The sequence below is a fragment of the Bos taurus genome, chromosome 18 (genome assembly GCF_002263795.3).
Source record: "Bos taurus isolate L1 Dominette 01449 registration number 42190680 breed Hereford chromosome 18, ARS-UCD2.0, whole genome shotgun sequence".
NCBI classification, from domain to species: Eukaryota; Metazoa; Chordata; class Mammalia; order Artiodactyla; family Bovidae; genus Bos; species Bos taurus.
Window position 1 is genome coordinate 61,695,915 of NC_037345.1, and position 23,077 is coordinate 61,718,991.

At 45.7% G+C, this 23,077-nt stretch overlaps 1 protein-coding gene, 1 long non-coding RNA gene and 1 pseudogene across 5 annotated transcripts; 2 read left to right on the plus strand and 1 right to left on the minus strand.

Moving 5' to 3' along the window:
• Window positions 1-1,003: 1,003 nt before the first annotated feature.
• On the minus strand, window positions 1,004-21,917 carry VSTM1 (V-set and transmembrane domain containing 1). Of its 4 annotated transcripts, none has more exons than XM_005219714.5 (8): window positions 21,692-21,882; window positions 15,229-15,264; window positions 11,850-11,888; window positions 6,414-6,506; window positions 6,286-6,313; window positions 6,101-6,135; window positions 5,966-5,997; window positions 1,004-3,117 (listed from the first exon to the last, which is right to left on the minus strand). In XM_005219714.5, exons 1-8 carry the CDS (start codon window positions 21,723-21,725, stop codon window positions 2,998-3,000), a joined length of 417 nt encoding a protein of 138 aa, XP_005219771.1. In that variant the 5' UTR covers window positions 21,726-21,882; the 3' UTR covers window positions 1,004-2,997. The 4 variants fall into 4 exon arrangements, with proteins under 4 accessions (XP_005219771.1, NP_001094744.1, XP_059732954.1 ...); NM_001101274.2 differs by having other exon boundaries at window positions 2,200-3,117; window positions 6,101-6,138; window positions 21,692-21,917; XM_059876971.1 differs by lacking the exon at window positions 1,004-3,117 and adding an exon at window positions 4,263-5,593.
• On the plus strand, window positions 4,191-6,884 carry LOC132342878 (uncharacterized). The gene is made up of 2 exons (XR_009491450.1): window positions 4,191-4,272; window positions 6,371-6,884. It is a non-coding gene; the product is annotated as an uncharacterized lncRNA (long non-coding RNA).
• Window positions 18,554-19,897, plus strand: LOC107131463 (NADH dehydrogenase [ubiquinone] 1 beta subcomplex subunit 4-like; annotated as a pseudogene).
• Window positions 21,918-23,077: the final 1,160 nt, after the last annotated feature.

The window sequence follows — 23,077 nt, forward strand, 5'->3', positions numbered from 1 at the left end:
ACGACTTAGTGACTAAACCACCACCACCATAAGAGAGTATATTCTCGAGTGAAGCTTCCAGACACAAAGAAGTCTCTCAAAATATAAATAAAAAGATGAATTACTCAGAGTAACTAATATTAAAAAATACAAAGAAGAATGAAAATATGAGTCAGATTTAAAGGAGAGTATTTGCAATGTTGTAGCTTATCAAGGACAGGTGTGCAAACTGTGTAATTATGCCCTTTAAGTCAGTGAGGAAAATATTAATACCAGCTATTCAATAGAAAAGTGAATAATGGCTAGATACCATCAATTCACAGCAAAGAAACCCCAAATAGTCAATATTCCTCATTCATAATCAGGAAAATGCAAATTAAAGCAACAATGAGGTATCTTTATATAAGCAGCTTAAAATAGGTTTGTTGTTGTTCAGTTGCTCAGTCATGTTTGACTCTTTGTGACCCCATGGACTGCAGCACGCCAGGCTTCCCTGTCCTTCACTATCTCCCAGAGCTTGCTCAAACTCATGTTCATTGAGGCGGTGATGCCATCCAACCATCTCATCTGCTGTCGTCCCCTTCTCCTCCTGGCCTCAATCTTTCCCAGCTTCAGGATCTTTTCCAATGAGTCAGTTCTTTGCATCAGGTGGCCAAAGTAAAGGTTACCAGTTCACATATTTTAATCAGCAAAAATAACAAAGTTATGTGTATGTGTGTGTGTGTGCGAATTGGTAATGACTCAAGGAATTGGAAGCTTATACATCCTTGGTGGAAGAATAAATGGAGGAAACCACCTTAGTTATCAATTTGCCTTTTCCAGTGGGATGAAAGTTGTGGACGTCACAGAAGACAGATTTTACTCCTAAATATAAACCTTGAGAGATCACACATGTGAGCAAGAAGGCAGGTTCCAAAGATGTTTAACTGTAGCATTTTGCTGACAGCAAAGCAGGAAAACAACCCAAATATCTAGCAGCCCAGGAAAGAACAAAGAGAAACCATGGCTTGTGCATATAACCAAGTGCTTTTTTAAATTTTCTTTTATTGACATGTAATCACATACCATAAAATCTATGCTTCTAAGGTGTGCAGTTCAGTGGTCTTTATTCACAAGGCTGAGCAACCATCGCCACTGACTAATTCCACCACATTGTCATCAACCCAAGAAGATACCCATACCCGTTTCTAGTCACTCCCCGTTTCTCCTTCTCCCCAGTTAATGGCAACCATTAATGGCAGCCATTAATCCACTTTCTCAGGATCTGGATATTTCTTATAAATAAAATGCTATGATGCACAGCTTTCTGTGTCTTAGCATAATGTTTCCAAGTTTCCTTCAGGTCATGGCATGTACCAGCACTTCATTCTTTTTGGGGGCTGAGTAATATTCCATGGTATGGTTAACAACTGAATTCTGTGCGGCAAACAAGGAAATAAATCTTCAAAAATCACCTGGATGAATTTCAAAAGCATAATGTTGATGGCAATAAAAAAAAAAGTGACAGAATTGTAATGATGATTCCCTATGTTTGTAGAATGTAATAACAATAAAATATAATATATTGACTGTTGATAGATGCTTGAGGAGTAAAAGTATGAAAAAAATCCATCAGTATAATATATACTACTCTGAGTAATGTTGCCTAGAAAAAGAGGGAGGGAAATAGACTGGGAGGGGTAGAATAAAAACACAGCAAAGTATTTATGGTTTGAAAATAAGGTCAGTGTGCTTATTTCCACTTATATATTGGGGTGTTTTTCTTTATGGCAGAAATACTTCATAATTAAAAATTTGAAAAAAAAAGTTATCTAGGGAATTCCCTGGCAGTCCAGTGGTTAGGACTCCAGGCTTTCCCTGCTGAGGGCCTGGGTTCAATCCCTGGTAGTGGGGCTAAGATCCCGCAAGCTGCAGGGACGTCCAAAAAAAAAAAAGAAAAAAAGTTATCCAGTGTATGCTACTGAGTGAAGAATATTTATATATGCATTCCAAATATTTACACTTTCATCCATTCACATATTTTAAAATGACTTGCAAACCTGACTGAGTGACGTAACTTTGGAAGCAAAGCTCATATCCCCGTGCTTATACCGAAGTGGTCATTCGGTACCTCTATCACCTACACAAAGAAGTCCACATTCAGAAAAATACCCTTAAAATGCTGTGTTCACATGAGTTAACTAAGTTATGGGTGCCAAGTGACAGAATCCACATATATTCTGTAAGTCTAACTTTATTGCAGCCTTTGATTTTAATAATAAGAATAAAAACAGAAATATGATGGCGGTAAGAAAGCGCTTTCGTTCTTATCAGAGAGGAAACTGGTCTTGAGACTAGAGGGCTTGAAAGAATCAGGAACCAAACACTTTCAGCTGCTTTCCTAGGTGTGTGCTACCTAGGAATGCTGTTTGTTAATTCACAAGTGTCTGCCTTCACAGCCTGTATTTTTTCTGCTCCTTTTGTGAAATCCCTGTGTCTGTGGGGTCACATAGTCTTCTCTGAGTAACATTTTCTATTTGCATGATGTCGTCCTGAACTCCCTAAGTGAATATTCCCAGTCCCACCAGCCTATAGATACAGTACGTATTCTTAGCCTATGATTTCATTCAAACCCTCCCTGGTGGCTCAGAGGGTAAAGAATCCGCCTGCAATGCAGGAGACCTGGATTCAATCCCCTGGGTCCGGAAGATCCCTTGGAGAAGGAAATGGCAACCCACTCCAGTATTCTTGCCTGGGAAATCCCATGGACAGAGGATCCTGGAGGGCTACAGTCCATGGGGTCACAAAGAGTCGGACATGACTGAGCGACTAACACTTTCATAGTAAAGGTGCACTCCAAGTCTTGTGAAAACTCACCCTGTAATTTTTGAGAGGAGGGGAAGCAAGAAGGGAAACATAATTCTATTATTAAGAATAAATGAGCCCAGGACACAGAGTCACCTGGATTTTCCCAAGTCCAGTCATCCCGGCCGTGTTAATCCATACTCTCCCTCCCAGAGCAAAGCTCTTCTCTCAGTCCTACACCTTCACCATTGTGTAGTCACAAGAATTTGGGGTCTCCTCGGCGGGGACAGAAGCTGCCCCGGACAGCGCGGCGGTGTTTAGCTGGGCGTAGGTCACCCCCTCGGGCTCGTCAGGCTTTGGGGAGAAGAGAGACAGGCTTGTAGAGCTGAGCTGTGCAGTAGGGTAGCCATGAGCCACTCATGGCCATTCGACTTCAGACAAATGGCCAAGTAAATTCAAACTGAGGTCCTCAGTCTCCCCAGATGCCTTCAGATGCGGCGGGAGGCTGTGACATGTATGGGACAACACAGCTGTAGACTGTTGCCCTCATCTCGGGAACTTCTGTTGGACAGCACGTTCTAGGATGGCCGTGCTTTCAACTCTCATAACAGGATACCATCAATCAGTGGTAACTTGTGCTTATTAAAAATCAGTGCAAACGTATGGTTTTCAGAATAAGAGCTGCCCTCCTACATGCATACCTACTGATAACATAGTATTGTATTTTAAAAACTAATTTTGCTGAGATATAATGTATATACCATAGAATTCCCCTGGGATAAGTGTACAGTTCTATGACTTTTAGTGAATTTGTAGAACGATGCAACCATCACCACTGTACAGCGGGAGAATATCCATCGCCCCCCAAAACTTCCCTGGGCTTGTTTGCAGTTAAGCCTTGCCCTCCCTGCCCTCCACCCCCACCCCAGCCATAAGCAGCCACTAATTTGCCTTTCCTGGAAATTTTATGTAAATGGAACAATTTTATATACAGTTTTTTGTATCTGACTTTTTTCACCTAGCAAACTGTTTTTGAGGTGCAGTCACTTCTCACCTATATCTGTAACTTCTTTCTTTTACTGCTGAATAGTATTCTATTATATGGAGGTATCCCATCACAACATGAATTATCATAATATTATAATTATCAACAATGTGCTAATCAAACCAACCCTTAAAATAGCCCAGATTTAATCACTGGCACTTACTTTGTGATAAACTATGCCTTTCCATAACTTAATATTTATATGTATCTAAATGAATGCAATGTACATAAATATTGCTTTAAATGCAACAATGTTTAAATCTTTTACTAATGCTTTTTTTTTTTTTTTGGCCAGTAGCTTGCAGACTCTTACTTGCCTGACCAGGTATTGAACCTAGGCCCTCAACAGTGAAAGCACCAAGTCTTAACCACTGGACAACCAAGGAATTCCCTGCTACTGCTCTAATTTAACTTGCTTTGGCTTCAACAATGAGCCAGTGAACCTCTGTGACCTGTGGGAAAAGGTGTGAATTTTACTTGCTATTGCTTTTAGATGTTATAATGCTCATTAATATTAAATTACAAATAAGCACTATTTTAGGGGGCTTCCCAGTGGCTCAGGGGTAAAGAATCCACCTGCGATGCAGGTGGCGCAGGAGATGCCAGTTCGATCCCAGGGTCGGGAAGATCCCCTGGAGGAGGAAATGACAACCCCCTCCAGTATTCTTTGCCTGGGAAATCCCACTGAGAGAGGAACCTGGTGGGCTACAGTCCATGGGGTCACAAAGAGTTGCACATGCCTGACTGACTGAGTGTGCACCCAACAAGCAGTATTTTAAGCAGAAGAAATTGATGGGTGTAAGTTAATTAACACTTGTTAAATGATGCTCTCATGCCACCCATTTGACACTTAAAATTTGCCAGGAACACCAATAAACCCTTTACGTTTATGACATCATTAGACTCTCACAGCCTTTTAACTGGGGATTTGGATTCCCCTTAGATATAGGAGGAAAAAAGCGAAGAAGTGTTAGTCGCTCAGTCATGTCCGACTCTCTGTGACCCCGTGGGCTGTAGCCCACCAGGCCCCTCTGTCTATGGAGAGGAGTGGGTTGCCTTTCCCTTCTCCGGGGCATCTTCCTGACCCAGGGATTGAACCCGGGTCTCCTGCATTGGAGGCAGATTCTTTACCACCCGAGCCACCAGGGAAGGAAGGGTCCAAATTCTGTGGGCTTGTGTCTTGTTTGTTGAATTCTTATTGGAGTGTAGGTGACTTACAGTGTTGTGTTAGTTTTAGGTACACAGAAAAGTGAGTCAGTTGTACATACACATGTATCCCGTCTCATGGGGGTATTGTGATTTGTCTCAGACCACACTGGTAATAAATAGTAGCTATTGGGAGCTGGAATCCAGATACTGTGAAATTCAAAGCACCTGTTTTTTTGTTTGTTGGTTTATTTGTTTGAGATGTAACTGATATATAACCCTGTGTAACTTTAAGGTGTACTCATGTTGATGTGGAGAAGGCCATGGCACCCCACTCCAGTACTCTTGCCTGGAAAATCCCATGGACGGCGGAGCCTGGTAGGCTGCGGTCCATGGGGTCGATAAGAGTCGGACATGACGGAGCGACTTCACTTTCACTTTTCACTTTCATGCATTGGAGAAGGAAATGGCAACCCACTCCAGTACTCTTGCCTGGAGAATCCCAGGGACGGGGGAGCCTGGTGGGCTGCCGTCTATGGGGTTGCACAGAGTCGGACACGACTGAAGCGACTTAGCAGCAGCAGCAGCATGTTGATGTGATACATTGATATAGTGTACCACCTTGGTAACACCTTCATCCTGTCACATAATTATCATTTCTTTTTCGTGATGAGAACAATTATGATCTAGCCTCCTAGTATCTTTGATGTATATGATACAGTATTGCTGACTATAATCCCCAAGCTGTGCATTAGATTCCCAGGACTTATTCATCTACAAGTTGCAAGTTTGTTCCTTTAAATGCCATCTTCCCAGGTCCCCTACCCGCCTGCACCCCCAGCCCCTGTTAACCTCCTATCTACTCTCTTTTAATGGGTTCTTCAGATGTTTTTAAACTCAATATCAAATGGCCGCATGAATATAACCAGCGTTTGAGCTAAGCCAAGAGGCAGACAGACCAGCCTCTGGTGGTGCGTGAGCTCTTGGGTTATTTCGTAGGGGAGAACTCACCGATTCAGATATCCTTTCCAGCCTGGATACATCTGCATGTGCATACAAGGAGACAAAACTCAGTTCTCAGATGGCAAGAGTCAGAGTGTAGTCTCCATCCCAAGGTTCCTTGTGGTTTCATCCCTGATCACTTACCTGCATCCCTCTGCTTGTGCACTTTGGAATGGCAGCTTCTGAGAAAGAGAAACGTGTTAAAGTCTGGGATCTGGAGATCTGGGGGAGGGGATAGGGCTGACAGAGGTGGGGCTGGGCCTAAGGGTCACTGATGTGCAGTGGAGTGGGAGTTAACGCAGGGCGTGAGGTCTGTCAAGTGTATCTACCTCTTGATGGATTCTTCCTCTGATGAATCTATTAAAAAAAAAAAAAAAGGAGGAATGTATCTCCCTAAAGAATCCTTCACTTTAGTCCCCTTCCTCAGAGTGTGAAACCCATGATGCTCTGAACTCACCTTGCTGAGTGCACCTGTAGATGAAGAAGATGGCGAGGAAGAGGAGAAAGAGGGAGAGGCAGCTGAAGGCGGCCACGAAGACGATCCTGGTGTCTGGAGGGAGAAGAACGGGGCCAAGAGTCAGGCTGGCTCCAGGAATGCACTGAGCCGCTTCGGAGAAGAGTTACAAGGAGCCAGACAGCCTGGCTTCAAGACTTGGAGCTGCCACTCCCCAGCTGGAATGTCCAGTCGCTCGAGGGAATTTGCGTCATCTCCTTGAGCTTTTGTTTTCCCTTTCAAAGCAAGGACAGCAATTGTGGCTGCTTTACTGGTTGGTCGAGAGAAGGAGTGGGTCAGTGCCTACAGAGAGGGCTAGCACGGTGCCCGGCAGATGGCAAACACCCACTAAACGTTTCATCCCCAGGAATAATACTTATTAACTGTGAGCCGTTAGCACTCATAAGTGTTTTCTCATTAAAACATTTTTTTGTATTAATTTTTTTTTTTGCAATGAAGCTTGCAGGAGCTTGGTTCCCCAACCAGGGACTGAACCCAGGCCTTTAGCATGAAAGCCTGGAGTCCTAACACTGGACTACCAGGGAGTTCCCTGTTCTTTCTCATCTTGACAATAAGCACACAAGGTAAGTTTGCCATCCCCATTTCATTCAAACATAAACCAAGTATCTGGAATTAAACTGAGTTCCCCAGAATCACATGGCCAGGATGGGCTTTGGATGCTGCTATGTCTAACCTTTCTGGCCAGTCTGCCCTAAGGTCGGGGTAGCTCTGTGCTGACCCCAGGTGGGGACATTCAAGAGAAGTGACATTCTGAACCTTTTCCAGAGAAGTCATAATCTGGTGAGAAACACATTTACCCAGACTAACTGTGATGCTATGGAAGTGAAGACAAGTCTGGCAACAGATGAATCAAAGTCCAAGAATCATTTTCTTAAGGTAAGGAAGCAACCTAAGTGTCCATCGATAGATGGACAGATAATGAAGGTGCGGTATATATATACACATGCACTTCCGATGCTGGGGGTCTGAGTTCAATCCCCGGTCAGGGAACCAGATCCCACAAGCTGCAACTAAGATCTGGGGCAGCCAAATAAATAAATATTTTAAAAAACAAAAATAAACTCATAAAAACAGAGAGTAAAAGCCTGGGCTGTAGCCCGCAAGGCTCCTCTGTTCATGGAATTTCCCAAGCAGGAATACTGGAGTGGGTTGTCATTTCCTTCTCCAGGGGATCTTCCCTACCCAGGGATCAAACCCGAGTCTCCTGCGTCTCCTGCATTGCAGGCAGATTCTTTACCACTGAGCTACCAGGGAAGCCCCTATCCTGTATCAAATCATCCCATTGTACACTTGAAGTATCTTACTGCTTTGTCAGTGATAGCTTCATGAAACTGGTGGGGAGGGGAAGGAGGTGTGGGAAAGGGAGGTGAGGAGCGCTCCCTTGAAGAGAGCAGTGATGATGAAAAACCCTGACTCGGAAGCGCTCAGTGTGGACTCTGACTCACGGTGGGCTGAGGAGGTTGCCGTGATCAGGATCGTTCTCTCACAGCACCCCACCCCCACCCACCTCCCTCTGTAACAGATGCTGTCAGTGCTCCTCCGCCCGCGGTCCCCCGGATTCCTTTGCCATTCTTAGGCGTGCTCGATCGCGGTTTCTCCCCCTTCCTAATGTGAGCACTTTGGTGTCTTTGTTGGCGGTGGTGGTGGTGGGGTACTGCCCGGAAAATGCCTTGGGAATCTAAGGGGCCCGGGGACACCCCTTTTCCAACAGCTGACATTTGTGGGAGCCACGCATCCCCATGGACTTGGAAAAGTAGGGCAGAAACACCCGTTCCTGGATGGCAACAAAGGAACGTCAGCCTTGCTGATGCTCTCACCCTCCTCCTGATGGCCCTGCAGTTTATCTCATGGTGCGTTCACTAGAAATGAGAAGTAGATGATTGCGAGACTGCCCACCGCCCACTGAACTGGGTTTGCCCTGAGATGGCCACATATCCTGGCCAGATTTCACATCAGCGATTTACACATTGCCAAAATTAACTTGCAGAAGGTCTGTGATACTGATCTAAGGCATCTGACTGAGCAGTGGGATACAGCGTGACACAGGGCATGAAGTCCCAGAAAGGAAGCCCGGCCTTGTGGCAAAGTTAGGGGGTGAACTTCATCGTAGGCTCTGCCCAGAATTAGAGTAGAGGGTTCCTTTCTAGTAGCCCGGAGGCGTGTGTATGTAGGCTGGAGACAGCCTCTCGTCGTCGTCGTTTAGTTTGCTAAGTTGTGTCTGACTCTTGCAACTCCCATGGACTGTAGCTCACCAGCCTCCTCTGTCCACGGGATTTCCCAGGCAGGAATACTGGAGTGGGTTGCCATTTCCTTCTCCAGAGATAGCACGTCTGTGCTTAAAGATGTCTCACTCTGTTCAGCATTGTGGTGGTGTAAATGTGAACTCTGATAGTGCATTTTAAGAAACAATATACAGGGACTTCTCAGGCGGTCCAGTGGTTGAGACTCAGGGCTCCCAATGCAGAGGGCACCAGGTCGACCCCTGACTGGGGAGCTAAGGTCACAGTGCCATTTGTTGTGGCCAAAAAACAGGAAAGAAGTGATATACACGCCCACCATGTTGGCTATAATAAAATGAAAGGAAAACAACAAGTGTTGGCAAGGATGTGGAGACATCGGCACCCACATAGGTTACTGACGGGCGTGTGAAATGGGGCAGTCACGGTGGAATACAGTTCGGCAGTTGCTCAAAAAGGTAAACACAAACTTGCCGAGTGTCCCAGCGGTTTTACTCCTGGATACCTGATTAGGGGCTTCCCTGGTGGCTCAGATGGTGAAGAATCTGCCTGCAATGCAGGAGACCCAGGGTCAACCCCTGGGTTGGGAAGATCCCCTGGAGTAGGAAATGACAACCCACTCCAGTATTCTTGCCTGGGGAATCCCATGGACAGAATCCCATGGCGAGCTACAGTCCATAAGGTCGCAAAGAGTTGGACGTGACTGAGTGACTAATACGTTCTCCTTTCAAATACCTGATTGAAAGCAGAGGTTCAGATACATGTGCACCTATATTCATGGCAGCATTACTCACAATAGCCAAAAGGTGCAAACCACCCAAATGTCCATCAACTCAATGGATAAACAAAATGTGGTCTGTCCACATGATGGAATATTATTCAGCCATGAAAAGACTGGAAGTACTGATACGTGTTACCACACGGGTGAACCTTGATGACACCGAGCTAAGTTAAAGAAGCCAGTCTCCAGACCTCACAGTGTGGGACTGCGTTTTATATGAAATGTCCACAAGAGGCGAAACCGTAGAGCCAGAAAACAGATTGGCAAGGCGTGTCGGGGGAGCAGGGAGCAAAGACCGACGCTTAAGGGAACTTCATCTGGGGAATCAGCGTAGTGGTGATGGTACAGCCCTGTGAGTGTGCCAAACGCCTCTGCCTCATATACTTTAAAAGGGTGAATTTATGGGATGTGAATAACATACCAACTAAAAAAGAAAAGACATGACAGAAGAGCTAAAAACACGAACGCTTCGACTTCCCATCTCCCGTTTCTGACACTTCCAAGCTCTCCAACTCTATCAGATTTCAGATTTCTCCAAGACACTGGGGCACGCATTGTGTTCACAGAGCCAGAGTAGCAGTCATTAGCCTGCTAATACTGCATAAAAATGTTTCAAAGACAAATATGTAGTTTGCAAGGACAGGATGCAGGAAATCTTTTTTTTTTTTTTGGCCACGCCACGCCATATGGGATGGAACCTGTGCCCCCTGCAATGGAAGTGCGGGGTCCCAATCACTGGGCCACCAGAGAATTTCCAAGGATATCTTTTTAAAAATTATTTCTATTATACTTGCACAGGCTCTAATGACAACCTTGAACAATGTTGATCCTTTGGAGCAGATTACAGGAAGGTTATGAGTTGCTGAAAGAAAAAACGATCAAGCATCTAGGTAAATTCCCCGTTTGTCCTGTGGTTAGGACTTCCAGCTTCCACTGCCAGAGGCCAGGGTTTGATCCCTGGTCGGGGAATTGTGTGTTTGTGCTCAGTCACCAAGTTGCGTCTGACTCTTTGCAACCCCGTGGACTGTAGCCCACTAGGCTTCTCTGTCCATGGCATTTCCCAGGAAAAGAATACTGGAGTGGGTTGCCATTTCCTCCTCCACAGGATCTTCCCAACCCAGAGATTGAATCTGAGTCTCCTACATTGGCAGGTGCATTCTTTACCACTGAGCCACCTGGAAAGCCCAGGTCGGGGAATTAAAATCCCCCAAGCTGCATGGCACAGCAAAAATGAATCCTGGATGGATAAGTCCGTTTCAGTCTAAACCTTCAGAAAGCCCTAGTTGTTTTTTTTTTTAAAGTATTGCATGTATTTATTGATAATGTAAATGTTACCTTTCTTATTTATGAAATTTGAACTTCAGAATAACATAAATACATAAAATTCACAATCATGTATATAAAACAATGAATTATGGAATTGAGAACCCATACATTTAACTAACAAACAGATATAAAAATTGAACATTATCAAAACCACAGAAAATTAATGCAAGATGCATCTCAAAACTTTCCCATTGTAGAAGTACCACTACCCTCTCTGATTCATACATTTATATACTTGTTTTTTTTAATTTTAATTCAATAAAATCATATAATATATGTCTAGTTTCTTTAGCTCCACATTATATTTGTGAGATCCATCAACATCAAAATGTAGCATTAGCTGGTTTGTTTTCATTGCCATTTGGTATTACATTGCAGTGATGTTCCACCACTTAATTTACTATTCTAACACTGATATGTCGTTTTTGCCTATTAGTAACAGTATGGTTATGAACTTTTTGGTATACATACTAGTAAACATATGTTTACATTTCTAATTAGTATATACCTGTTAGATCTATTCTACCCCATTTAAAAACTAGTAAGTTAGCCTATGACTCTTTACTGGATGCTGCTGCTGCTAAGTCACTTCAGTCGTGTCCAACTCTGTGTGACCCCATAGACGGCAGCCCACCAGGCTCCCCCGTCCCTGGGATTCTCCAGCAAGAACACTGGAGTGAGTTGCCATTTCCTTCTCCAAAAGCCCTAGTTTTTATGAGAATTTCTGAGGGTAGAATCTTAGTCAATTCTTCACGGAAAACCAGTATCAGAAAAAAAAAATAATATTCACTGTTTTTTGAGAACTTGGAAGTTTTAGCAAGTCTTTGATCATACATTGTCCCAAAGTATAGGCTCCGCAGGTCCTGGTCCCATTCCCCAAACCAGTCATACAGACTCACCCCCGTTCTTCCCAAAACCCCACCGTAGCTTTTCATCATGTAAAACAGCAGACGATGTACCTTGTTCTGTTTTATTCACCAGTGTTTTCAGAGGTGGATATAATTGGGGGAAACAAGTCCCTTCTAATTATATTACCTGTCTTTGCAGGGGCGGGTTTGCTTTCCTCTTGGTTCCCTAGAAAACAGGAAAGGAGAAAAGGAGTCACAGTGTTTGTGTGAGAACCTTGGGGACATAAACCTCATGTTCTCCTTACGGACTTCGTGCCCTCTTTGGGAAGCAGAGAGGAGAATGTTTTTTTTTTTCTTTTCTCCAGGTGCCCACTGGGTCCCCAAACCCAGGCCAGAGCACTAGGTTAGTCTTTTTAATACTGCTGGAGCTTGGTATTATTTTAATAACAAAAATATGTATGAGTGACACCACTAATCCCCCACCTTCCAATCATATCCCAGGAAAGAGCACCAACATTTTGCAAGTACTCTCTCCCATTGGGGAGACTGCCGTTCGTGTTGATGATTGTTCATTTTGCTGTGCAGAAGCTTTTTTGTTTGATATACCGCTGTTGTGCAGTTGGTAAGTCAGGTCTGACTCCTGGTGACCCCATGGACTGCAGCCCGCCAGGCTCCCCTATCTCGATTTGGTCAAATTCATGTCCATTGAGTCCGCGATGCTATCTAAACATCTCATCCTCTGTCGTCCCCTTCTCTTTTTGCCTTCAATCTGTCCCAGCATCAGGGTCTTTTATAATGAATTGGCTCTTTGCATTAGGTAGCTAAAGTATTTATTTTTGCTGATTTTCTGTAGATAAGATCGTATCTGCAAATGAAGGCAGTTTTACATCTTCCTTTTTGATTTGAATGCCTTTTTTTTTTTTCTGTCTTGCCCAATTGTTCCAGAGAGGACTTCCAGTATTACGTTGAATTGAAGTGGTGGGAATCTTTGTCTCATTCCTGATATCAGAGGAAAAGCTTTCAACTTTTCACCATTAAGTATGACCTTAGCTGTGGGCTTATTATATTGGCCTTTATTGTGTTGAAGTATGTTCCTTCTACAGCCAATTTATTGAGAGTTTTTATATTGAAATGATCTATTTTATCAAAATTTTTTACATATAAGATGAACATATGATTTTTATCCTTCATTCCGTTAATGTGTATATCACACTTATCGACTTGTATAGTGAACCATCATTGGGTACAAAGGAGAAATCTCACTTGATCCTGGTGTGTGAGTCTTTTAATGTACTGTTAAAATTGATTTGCCAACATTTTGTTGAGAACTTTCACATCTGTATTCATTAGGGATATCGGTCTATAGTTTTCTCTTCTTTCAGTGTGCTTACCTGGTTCTGATGTCAAGGGGATGCTGGCCTTGTAAAATGAGCACAGGAATGTTCCTTCCTCTGTGCTTTTTGGGAAGAGGCTGGGAATGACGGGTGTTATTTCTGCCTTAAATGTTTGGTGGAATTCACCAGTGAAGCCATCTGGTCCCGGGCTTTTCTTTGTCGGGAGGTTTTGATTGCTGGTTTAGTCTCTTGATCTGTTATTTATCTGTTCCAGTTTCCCACTTCTCCATACTTCAGCCTTGGTTTGTAAACGTCTGCAAACGTTCTCCCGTCTGTAGGTACCACCAGGTCCGAGTTCTCCCAGATGACGGCCAAGAGGGGCTGGAATCAGGTCACAGTCTCCTGCTGGTTCTATAGCTGGTACTGAGGCCTGTCTGCCCGCTATCCAACGCCCAGGTGGGTGAGGCTCCTCCTGGGCCCTTTGGTGTCTGGTGGTGGATCCCACAGCTCCCACGAGGCACTTTTGCTCACGAATGGGTGCCAAATTTTAGTTGTTGGAGTGAGGGTACAAAAATAAAGAATGGCAGACCTCCCTGGTGGCGCAGTGGGTAAGAATCCGCCTGCCAATGCAGGGGACACGGGTTCGATCCCTGGTCCAGGAAGATTCCACGGCTGTGGAGAAGCTAACCCCGAGAGTCACAGCTGCTGAGCCCATGAGCTGCAACCACTGAAGCACTCGCATGTAGAGCCATGCTCTGCTACAAGAGAAGCCCCTGCAATGAGAAGCCCCCACACCACAGCAAAGGATAGCCCCCATTCACCCCAACTAGAGAAAGCCCGTGTGCAGCAGCAAAGACCCAGCACAGCCAAAAATTAATTGCTTGGTTATTATTTTTTTTTAAATCAGAGCCTCAAAATGGAATCATTTGTGTAGACTGTGCTAGGGCTCAATGCCTAATCTAATTGAAGCTTTGAACCCCAATCCCATAAATGTTGTCTTAAACAGTCAATCAGGAATTTTTAGCTCAGCACCAGTGAGGTCTCTGTCCCCCTCCTTCCCCCAGAGGACCACCGGTTAATCTGCTGCGTGGACCGCTTTCTTTTTTTTTTTTTTTTTCTTTTTTTTTTTTTCAGCCACAAGCCATTGCAAATTGATTTGCTACAGAGAAGGGTAAGCGTGACGGAATCTGCCTCCCATGGCCAGTGCTTGCCTCCACTGCGTGGACCGCTTTCTGTGCTCCATAGGTGGTGGTGGTGTTCAGTCACTCAGTGCGAAGTCACTTGAGTAGTGTCAGGCCCTTTGCAACCCCGTGGGCTGTAGCCCGCCAGGCTCCTCTGTCTGTGGGATTTCCCAGGCAAGAATACTGGAGTGGGTTGCCACTTCCTCCTCCGGGGGATAGCAAAGCACGATTTGCAGAGCAGATTTTCAGTCATGCTCTGGGATGGGGAAGGCAGCTTCTCAGCAGCAGGTTTCGTGGGTCCATCTTACGGTGAGGTGCCCGGGGTCAGTGACATCACCTGTACAAAGGCACCGGCTCTCTCTGACTGCACCCAAGGATTTTATGGCTGGAGGGAGCTCTGTGCTGTGTTTGCCAGACAAGACTAACCTGTTTGAGAAATAAAGAGGGGGGATTGTCCGAGGTGAAGGACAGAGAGAAAATATCCCCAGACCACCTGTCAAGGAGCCCACGACCACCTTAGGTGGGTTAGTGGCTCAGTCACATCCAACTCTTTGTGACCCCATGGACTGCAGCCCACCAGGCTCCTCCACCAATGGGATTCTCCAGGCAAGAATACTGGAGCGGGTTGCCATGCCCTCCTCCAGGGGATGTTCCTGACCCAGGTTTCGACTCTGCATCTTCTGCATTGGCAGGTGGATTCTTTACCATCTGAGCCACCAGGGAAGCCCAGGCTCCAGGTGAGTGAGGAGGAATTCAGCCATGTTCCTGTTGAGTTCTGCCCTTTATTGTACCCAGAGTCCTGTGACTTCCCCCGCATGAATGTCGCATTCCAGACATCGAACTGGCACATGAGGGTCACGTTGCTGCCACGTGCAACCTCTGAGCTGGGCAAGGTATGGAGGAGGGGTTTGGGAAGTTTCTCTGGATAGAATTTGGAGTTAGGCTCTTCATCTTGGTGACCACTAAAACCCTCCTAGAATTCAGAGGATGAAAGGGAAAAGGTCATGAAACTCGGGGTGTGGGAACAGAGTCTAGGTCGGAGATGACTCACCATTATTTTCCTCATCTTCATTGCCCAGACAAAGCCCTGGAAGAGAAACACTCATGAGAGATGAATTATATGCTTGTCTTTTTCTTTTTAATTGAAGTATAGTTGATCTGTTGTGTTAGTTTCAGCATACAGAAAAGTGATCCAGTTATATATCTAAATCTACAGATGTACATCTAGACATGAGAGTGACTCAGGAGATCTGGCCCTTGTTTCCACTCAATAGTGGGTGCAAAACACGAGCCCCCAAGCTTCACCAGAAAGCAGGGACGTGGGAGCCTGGCAGTGGATGGAGCCCCCTGCCAGGGGGGATTAGCTCTGGCGGCAACGGCTGCACTGACAGGCAGGAAACAGGTTTCCAGGTGGTCAGGGGGGTAGGGGGTGTCCCCAGGTCTCGTGGTCTCTTTTCAGTCCCTTTCTCCTCTGCTTTTAGTCTAAAGTCATCTCAGCTCCGTTATCAGCCAGTCTTCTGCTCCAATGGTGACTCCCATTCTTCCTTTCATTTTTTTTTTTTTAAATAAACACACGATTGCCTTAGATTCACTTTCTATCATGAAACCTTACTGAGGAGTAGGTGAAAACTGACAGAGGGGTTCTCTGTTTTTGACAAATACGATTGTATTAATGTGTACATGTGATGACTGCATGCATGTATGCATTGTGCAGTGACCACCACCATGAAGCTAATTAACAAACAAGTCAGCTCACATAGTTACCTTGTGTGTGTGTGCGGGAGGCAGTAGGGGGAGAATGTTTAAGATCCATTCTCTGAGCCGATTTCAATGTTATTAACTATCGTCACCATGCTGGTCATTAGATCCTCAGAACTTATCTTTCTTTTTAAAAAATATCTATTTATTTTGTATTTGTTTATTTGGCTGTGCTAGGTCTTAGCTGCAGCATATGGGATCTAATTCCATGACCAGGGATCAAGCCCGGAACCCCTGGACTGGGACTGCGGAGGCTGAGCCACTGGGCCACCAAGGAAGTCCTATCTTTCTTAATAAAGGACCGCAGCTGACATAGGCAGAGACCTGGCTGCAGTGGAGACACCTGCCACTGAGGAGAAGAGACGCACTGGCGTGTAGGGTAGCTCGAAAAAGCAAAGGATAAAAGATAGCGCCTTGAAGTCTTAGCAGAATTCTGAGATAGGGAGCTGTAAGCAACACAAGTAAGCATATTTATCTGGAAATAATTGCAGTGAATAACTGCCAATCAGTGAGAATCTGTCATTGGACGGACTCTTCACGTATGTCAGCCATGTACCCACTTATATTATCTAGCGGGTCCTTTATGACAACTGATATTTACCATACAGCTACCCTCTCTGCCTGACTCAGCCAGGCATCATCCATTTAACATTTAGTACGGGCTCTGGAGAATGAAATAGCAACCTGCTCCTGGATCCTTGCCTGGAGAATCTCACGGACAGAGGAACCTGGAAGGCTGCAGTCCACGGGGTTGCAAAGAGTCAGACTTGACTGAGTAGCTAAACAGCAACAATGGCCTTTAAGTACACCACGTGGAGAGCTGCTCAACTTCCAAGCTAGAAAGGGAGGAGGAGAGTGACACTAGAATCTATAGTTCCCCAGAGAAGAGGAAAAATTACTTTGATGATGTGACATAATAAGAAACACATTGGGTCTTTGTCCCTGGTCCAGGTACAGAGCTCCTCAAACTCTTGAAATTCCCTGAGTGTTGTGAGAGGTAAAAGTGTCTTTTGTTATGTTAAAATAACTTTTGGAAAAGTCTCTAGGTAGCCTAAGGATGGTGGCCGGTTGCCAGGGAAACCACGTGATTAAAGGGTTGGAACTGTCAGTCTTACCCACCCCCTACCCCCAGTCCCACCCCCAACCCCGACCTCCAGGAAGGGAAGAAGGGCTGGAGATTACCAATTGCCAGTGATTCGATCAATCATGCCTATGTCGACTAAAAAAATACGCACAACCTAAAAGTTGAGAGTTATGTTTTATTCATCAGATATTCTTAGGACTTCAAGCCCAGGAGGCAGCATCTCAAGTAACCTTGAGAGAATTGCTGCAGGGTGTGGTGTGGGAAGGATATATATGAGTTTTGCAACAAAGGGTAGGAGGTCAGAACAAAACGTTACTGTTAATAAAAGAAAATCAGATGTCTCAAGTTAAAGAATTTCGCGTTTCTCAGTATGGGAAGATGCAAGCGTCTGGGCTCACGGCAGTCATCCCTTTGATATGGACCTCAGCTGTCTGCAGCCAGTATCCCTGTTTTCTTAACCCTGAGTTCCCTCAGGGCTCACCGTGGGGGTGGCTGCAGTCTGATGGCTGCTAGATGGCAGGTGTTCTTTCCTTCCTGAGCTCCCTCGGGGCTCACCCTCAAGTGTCTTCAGTCACTGATGATTGCAACATCCTTTGTTTACTGATACGGCAGGAAATATTCCATTTCTCATCTATGTAGTGAAGCCTCCATAGAAACTCAAAAGGATGAGTTCAGAGAGCTCCCATGTTGGACACGTGGAGATTTTTCAAGCGTGATGTGCTCAGAAGCCCTTTTCCTCATACTCGGCTCTGTGCACCTCTTCCATTTGGCTGTTCCTGACTTAAATCCTTCTATGTACTGTGCTTAGTCGCTCAGCTGTATCCAGCTCTTTGTGACCCCATGGACTGTAGCCCACCAGGCTCCTCTGTCCTTGAGATTCTCTAGGCAAGAATACTGGAGTGGGTTGCCATGCACTCCTCTGGGGCATCTTCCCAACCCAGGGATCAAACCCAGGTCTCCCACATTGTATGTAAGTGGATTCTTTACCAACTGAGCCATGAGGGAAGCACAAGAACACTGGAGTGAGTAGCCTAACCCTTCTCCAGGGGAACTTCCTGACCCAGGAATCGAACTGGGGTTACCTGCATTGAAGGCAGATTCTTTACCCACTGAGCTACCCAGGAAGCCCAAATTCTTCTATAATAAATCGGTAATCTAGTGAGTAAATGTTTCTCTGAGTTCCATGTTCTCACAAATTTGAGTTCTAGCAGATTGATGGACCCAAGGAGTGGTTCTTTAGAACCTTCCATCTGTAGCCAGTCGGACAGAAACACAGGTGGCCACTAGGGCTTGTGACTGGCACCTGAAGTGGGAGGGAGGTCATCTTCTAGGACGGAGCCCTTAATCTGTGGGATCTGACGGTGTCTCCAGGTAGTTCATGTCATGATGGAATTGAATTGCAGGACAAACAGCTGAGTCAGCTGCTTGGTGGTGTGAAGAACCACCCCGTCCATATTCACACACATCGAAACTGGGTGCCGAGTCCTCACTGACGTCTGAGAAGTAAAACACTGCCTGCCATATCAGTAAACAAATGGTGTCACCGCCATCAGTGATTGCACACAACGCTGAGAGTGAGCCGGTGAGCTCTGAGGCAACGCAGGAAGCAAAGAACGCCTACCATCCAGCAGCCATTAGACTGCAGCCGCTGCCTGTGGTGAGCCCCGAGGGAGCTCAGGATGCGAAAACACGGGATGCTGGCCCTGGACAGCTGAGGTGTACACCCAGGAATGATTTCAGTCAGCCCAGACTCTTGTGTCTCCCCATACATAGAAAAGCTCTAAATTCCTTAGTTTGAGATATCTGGTTTTCTTTTATTAGTAGTAGTGTTTTGATGTTCAGACCCCCTGCCCTTAGTTGCAAAATCCCTATCCATCCTGGCTCCTCCCTCGCCTCCTTGAAGCAGTTCTTTCAGAATTACTTGTGATGCTGTCTCTGGGACTGGAAGTCCTAAGAGTATCCACTGAATAAAACAACTCTAAACTTTTATGTTGTGCGATTTTTTTTCAGCTGACAGTTTACACAAGGCCCTACAGGAGTCGGCTGGAACCCTAACCCAATATGACCGATATCTTCCTAGGAAGTTGGACGGGCAGGCACTGTTGTGCGCCGGGTTGCCAAGACGCTGTTCCCCAAGTACAAGCCATGAGCCTGGCCACCCTACCTGTTACCCTCCACCCAGCTGAATAGGATATATCTCTCGAAACCCAGAAGGCACAAGCCAGCCTGTTGGCCATAAGATCCCGGTTTAAATGGGAGTACCAGCTTCAGTGCAACGACCCTCGCCGCCGAGGGGTTATTGAGGATCCTGCCTTGGTTTATTGGACGTGAGCAAGGTCAGCAAATGTCTATCCCAGTTTCAGGCCCACCCCCAGAGCCTGCTCTCAGGAGATCTGCTTGGGATTGGGCCCCTCCTCTTCTGGTTTTATGTTTTCAAAACTGACAGAGATAGGAAAGAAAAATTGATCCAGGAAGGAAAGTTGGATCAAACATTTAACATCTCATATTAATTCTGGCAATGATGACTTTATGTACTGTTGTTTAAATGAATCTATTAATCATTAAAGAAAAATAATAATTAGAGGTTGGGAAGAGACCTGGAGACAGAACATGCAGAGGAAAGATGGCCATGTGACTCTGTGAGGATCTACAAGCCGTGGGGTGCTAAGGATTCCAAGTCATCTCTCAGCCAGTCGAGGAGGGAGGTGTGGAACAGACCCTCCCTCAGAGCCCCGAGGAGGAATCAACCCTGCTGACACCCCGGTTTTGGACTTCTGGCCTCCAGAATGGTGGGAGAATAGATGCCTTAAGCCACCTGATTTGCCATTATCTGTTGAGGCAGCCCAAGAAAATAAGTGTAGAGAGTATGAGGTCCGTCTCTTGACTGCCCCATTTATTCTGTCCTGCAACTGGAGGTTTGGGGTATGGTGACTGGCAGCCACCTCTCACGCTCACATGTGTGTGTGTGTGTGTGTGTGGGATGAGAGTGACCTCAAAGGGAAGGGCTTAGCCCAGAAGAAGGAGGAAGGAACCCAGGGGTGGGAGGGGGGCAGATGGCAAGCCCTGAGGTCCTCCACGCTGCCCCCCTCCTGAATCCGGCTCCACTCACAAAGGAGGAACTGGGCACTTAGTTGGGTGGGGCTGCCTTTCCAAAGTCTGGAGAGACCAGGCCAAGATTATAGTCTAGGGCTTCTTTCCTACAAGCTGAGGTCTGTTTGATCACCTTATGTTCAAGTTGAACATCAGCTTAGAATCAAGCTCAGGATACAGCTGGTCAGAAAATGTTCTTATCCACTGGTCCCTGCCTTTGTATCGTGAAGTGAAGTGTAATTTGGTCAGTCATGTCTGACTCTTTGTGACCTCATGGACTATAGCCCACCAGGCTTCTCTGTCCATGGGATTCTCCAGGCAAGAATACTAGAAAGGGTGGCCATTCTCTTCTCCAGGGTATCTTCCCAACCCAGGGATTGAATCCAAGTCTCCTGCATTGCAGGCGGGTTCTTTACCATCTGAGTCACCAGGGAAGCCCCACCTTAGTGTCATCAGTTCAGTTCAGTCACTCAGTCATGTCCAACTCTTTGCGACCCCATGAATTGCAGCACACCAGGCCTCCCTGTCCATCACCAACTCCCGGAGTTCACTCAGACTCACATGCATCGAGTTGGTGATGCCATCCAGCCATCTCATCCTCTGTCATCCCCTTCTCCTCCTGGCCCCAATCCCTCCCAGCATCACAGTCTTTTCCAATGAGTCAACTCTTTGCATGAGGTGGCCAAAGTATTGGAGTTTCAGCTTTAGCATCCAAATCTGACTCCATGTTGGATCTGTTTCTTTTACTTTAACCTTTGTATTCTGTTGTTTTTGCTACAAGTTAATCACTAAAGGGATGTTGCCTGCACACTTAAAGTATACATACTGGCTCTTGTCCATGAACCCTGCTTCTCATGCCTGAGTCTTGAGCTAGAATATCTTTGCTTAAGCTCACGGGAAATATCCTGACCAGGCCCATGTGTGAATGGCTGCAGGAAAGAAGAAATTAACACATCCCTTCTGGATTCTGGCCAGAAGTATGAAATATTTGCAACAATTTGTTGCCTTTTTTATTTCACCTTCTCACTTGCCCCTCTTTGTTTTATGTAAGGAGCATCCAGACCCTCGGCAAGATGGTTCTTTGGGACATTAGTCCACCATGTTCTTGGTCTGCTGGTGCTATTTCTTATTCCAACAACTCATCTTTCAAGTTATTGGCCCATCATGCAGTGAGCAGTACAAGCTTGGACTCAGTAGTAACATGTCTTTTCTGTATTCCTTGTTTATAACCAAACTCACAGACTTTCACACTCTGTAGACCCTGCTCCCATATGCCAATGGGACATTCAAGGCGAGATGGTGGTATGTAGATGATACAGACTTGGAGGTCCCACTTGAGCTGTGCATTATTGAGCCAAGTACACTGAGGCTGTTACCACATGTCTCCGCTTCCTCATCCCTTATGTGCAGGCACCAAAACCAGGGCATGCAGATTCCACAGCCCACAAAACTCTGACAGGTCGCTTGTACCCAGTACACGGAAGCCATCATTTCTGTACTTGCCACATTCCCCATGGTAACCTCCACTACCTGGTAAATATTCTCGCCCTCAAACCCGTCTGTCCCAGCCCCGGAGACTCACCGAGGCAAAGCAGGAACAGGAATTCCGTGATCATGGTGTCCCTTCTGTCCAGACCAAGATCCCACCTTCAGTTCTGTGGTTCAAAGGAAGACATGGGACTGGGCGACCACAGCCCCCTCCTGCCCTCTTGGTCCTGGGGATGTGTGGCCAGAGGTTTTGCCCTGACCCTTGGCTCCTCCACCATCTGGTGCACAGTTTCCTTCCCACAGCTGACTCAGGAAGCCAGAAGCCACCAATGACAACATCTTCCTCATAAATCTATTGTGTGTGGCTCCGCCCACCCTGAGATCCCTCCTATCTTGTCTGAAGTCTGGCCCAAGACTTAAAATAGTTTGTCTTTTCAGAGAAGGAAGAATACCCTGTGAGATCCTTTCTATGTGGACTCTAAAAAGAAATGATACAAATGAGCTTACAAAACAGAAAGAGACTCACAGACTTAGAGAATGAACTTATGGTGGTGGGGGGCTGGGGGAAGGATGAGGGGAAGGGATAGTTAGGGAATTTGGGATGGGCATGTACACACTGCTATATTCTAAATGGATAACCAATGAGGTCCTACTGTAGAGCACAGGGAACTCTGCTCAGTGTTATATGGGAACTTGGGAGAGAATGGATACATGTATATGTACAGCCGAGTCCCTTCACTGCTCACCTGAAATTATCACAACATTGTTAATCGTCTCTACCCCAATACAAACTAAAGGGCTTTTTTTTTTTTTTAATTGTCTTTTAAATAGCTTTACTTTAATTTTTAAATTGAAGTATAAATGACTTATATTAGTTTCAGGTGTACCACATAGTGATTCGGTATTCTTATGAATTATACTCTATTAAAACTTACTACTGGGACTTCCAGTGGTAAAGAATCTGCCTTCCAATGCAGGGTACCTAGGTCCCATCCCTTGTAAGGGAACAAGATCCCACATAGGGCAACCAAGCCTGCTTGCCTCAACTGGAGAATCCGTGTGCCACAATTAGAGACACCCACGTACTGCAATTAAGACCCAGCAGTCTAAATAAATAGATTTTCTTAAAGTTATTACAAGATAGGGCGTCCTTGGTGGCTCAGTGGTAAAGAATCTGCCTGCCAACTCAAGGACGTGGATTCAATCCCTGGTCTGGGAAGATCCCACATGCGTGGGACAACTAAGCCTGTGTACCACGGCTACTGAGCCCACGGACCACACCACTGAAGCCTGTGCACCCTAAAGCCTGTGGTCCACAATGAGAGAAGCCCGCGCACCATCACTAGAGAGGAGCCCCCGCTCTCCGCAGCTAGAGAAACCCCAGGCAGCAACGGAGACCCAGCACAGCCAAAACCGAATAAATAAATCTTTAAAAAATGTTATTACAAGACAATGGCTATATCCCCTATGCTCTACATCC

Excerpts from the sequence above, each read along its gene's own strand:
- VSTM1 (XM_059876970.1), bottom strand. The coding sequence starts at position 21,725 with ATGATCACGGAATTCCTGTTCCTGCTTTGCCTCG. Across the intron at positions 6,139-6,285 it reads GAGGAAGAATCCATCAAGAG|AAGCTGCCATTCCAAAGTGC; the intron begins GTAGATACACTT and ends TCTCTTTCTCAG. Across the intron at positions 5,594-5,965 it reads TGGAAAGGATATCTGAATCG|GATGAAGGTGTTACCAAGGT; the intron begins GTGAGTTCTCCC and ends ATTATGTGACAG.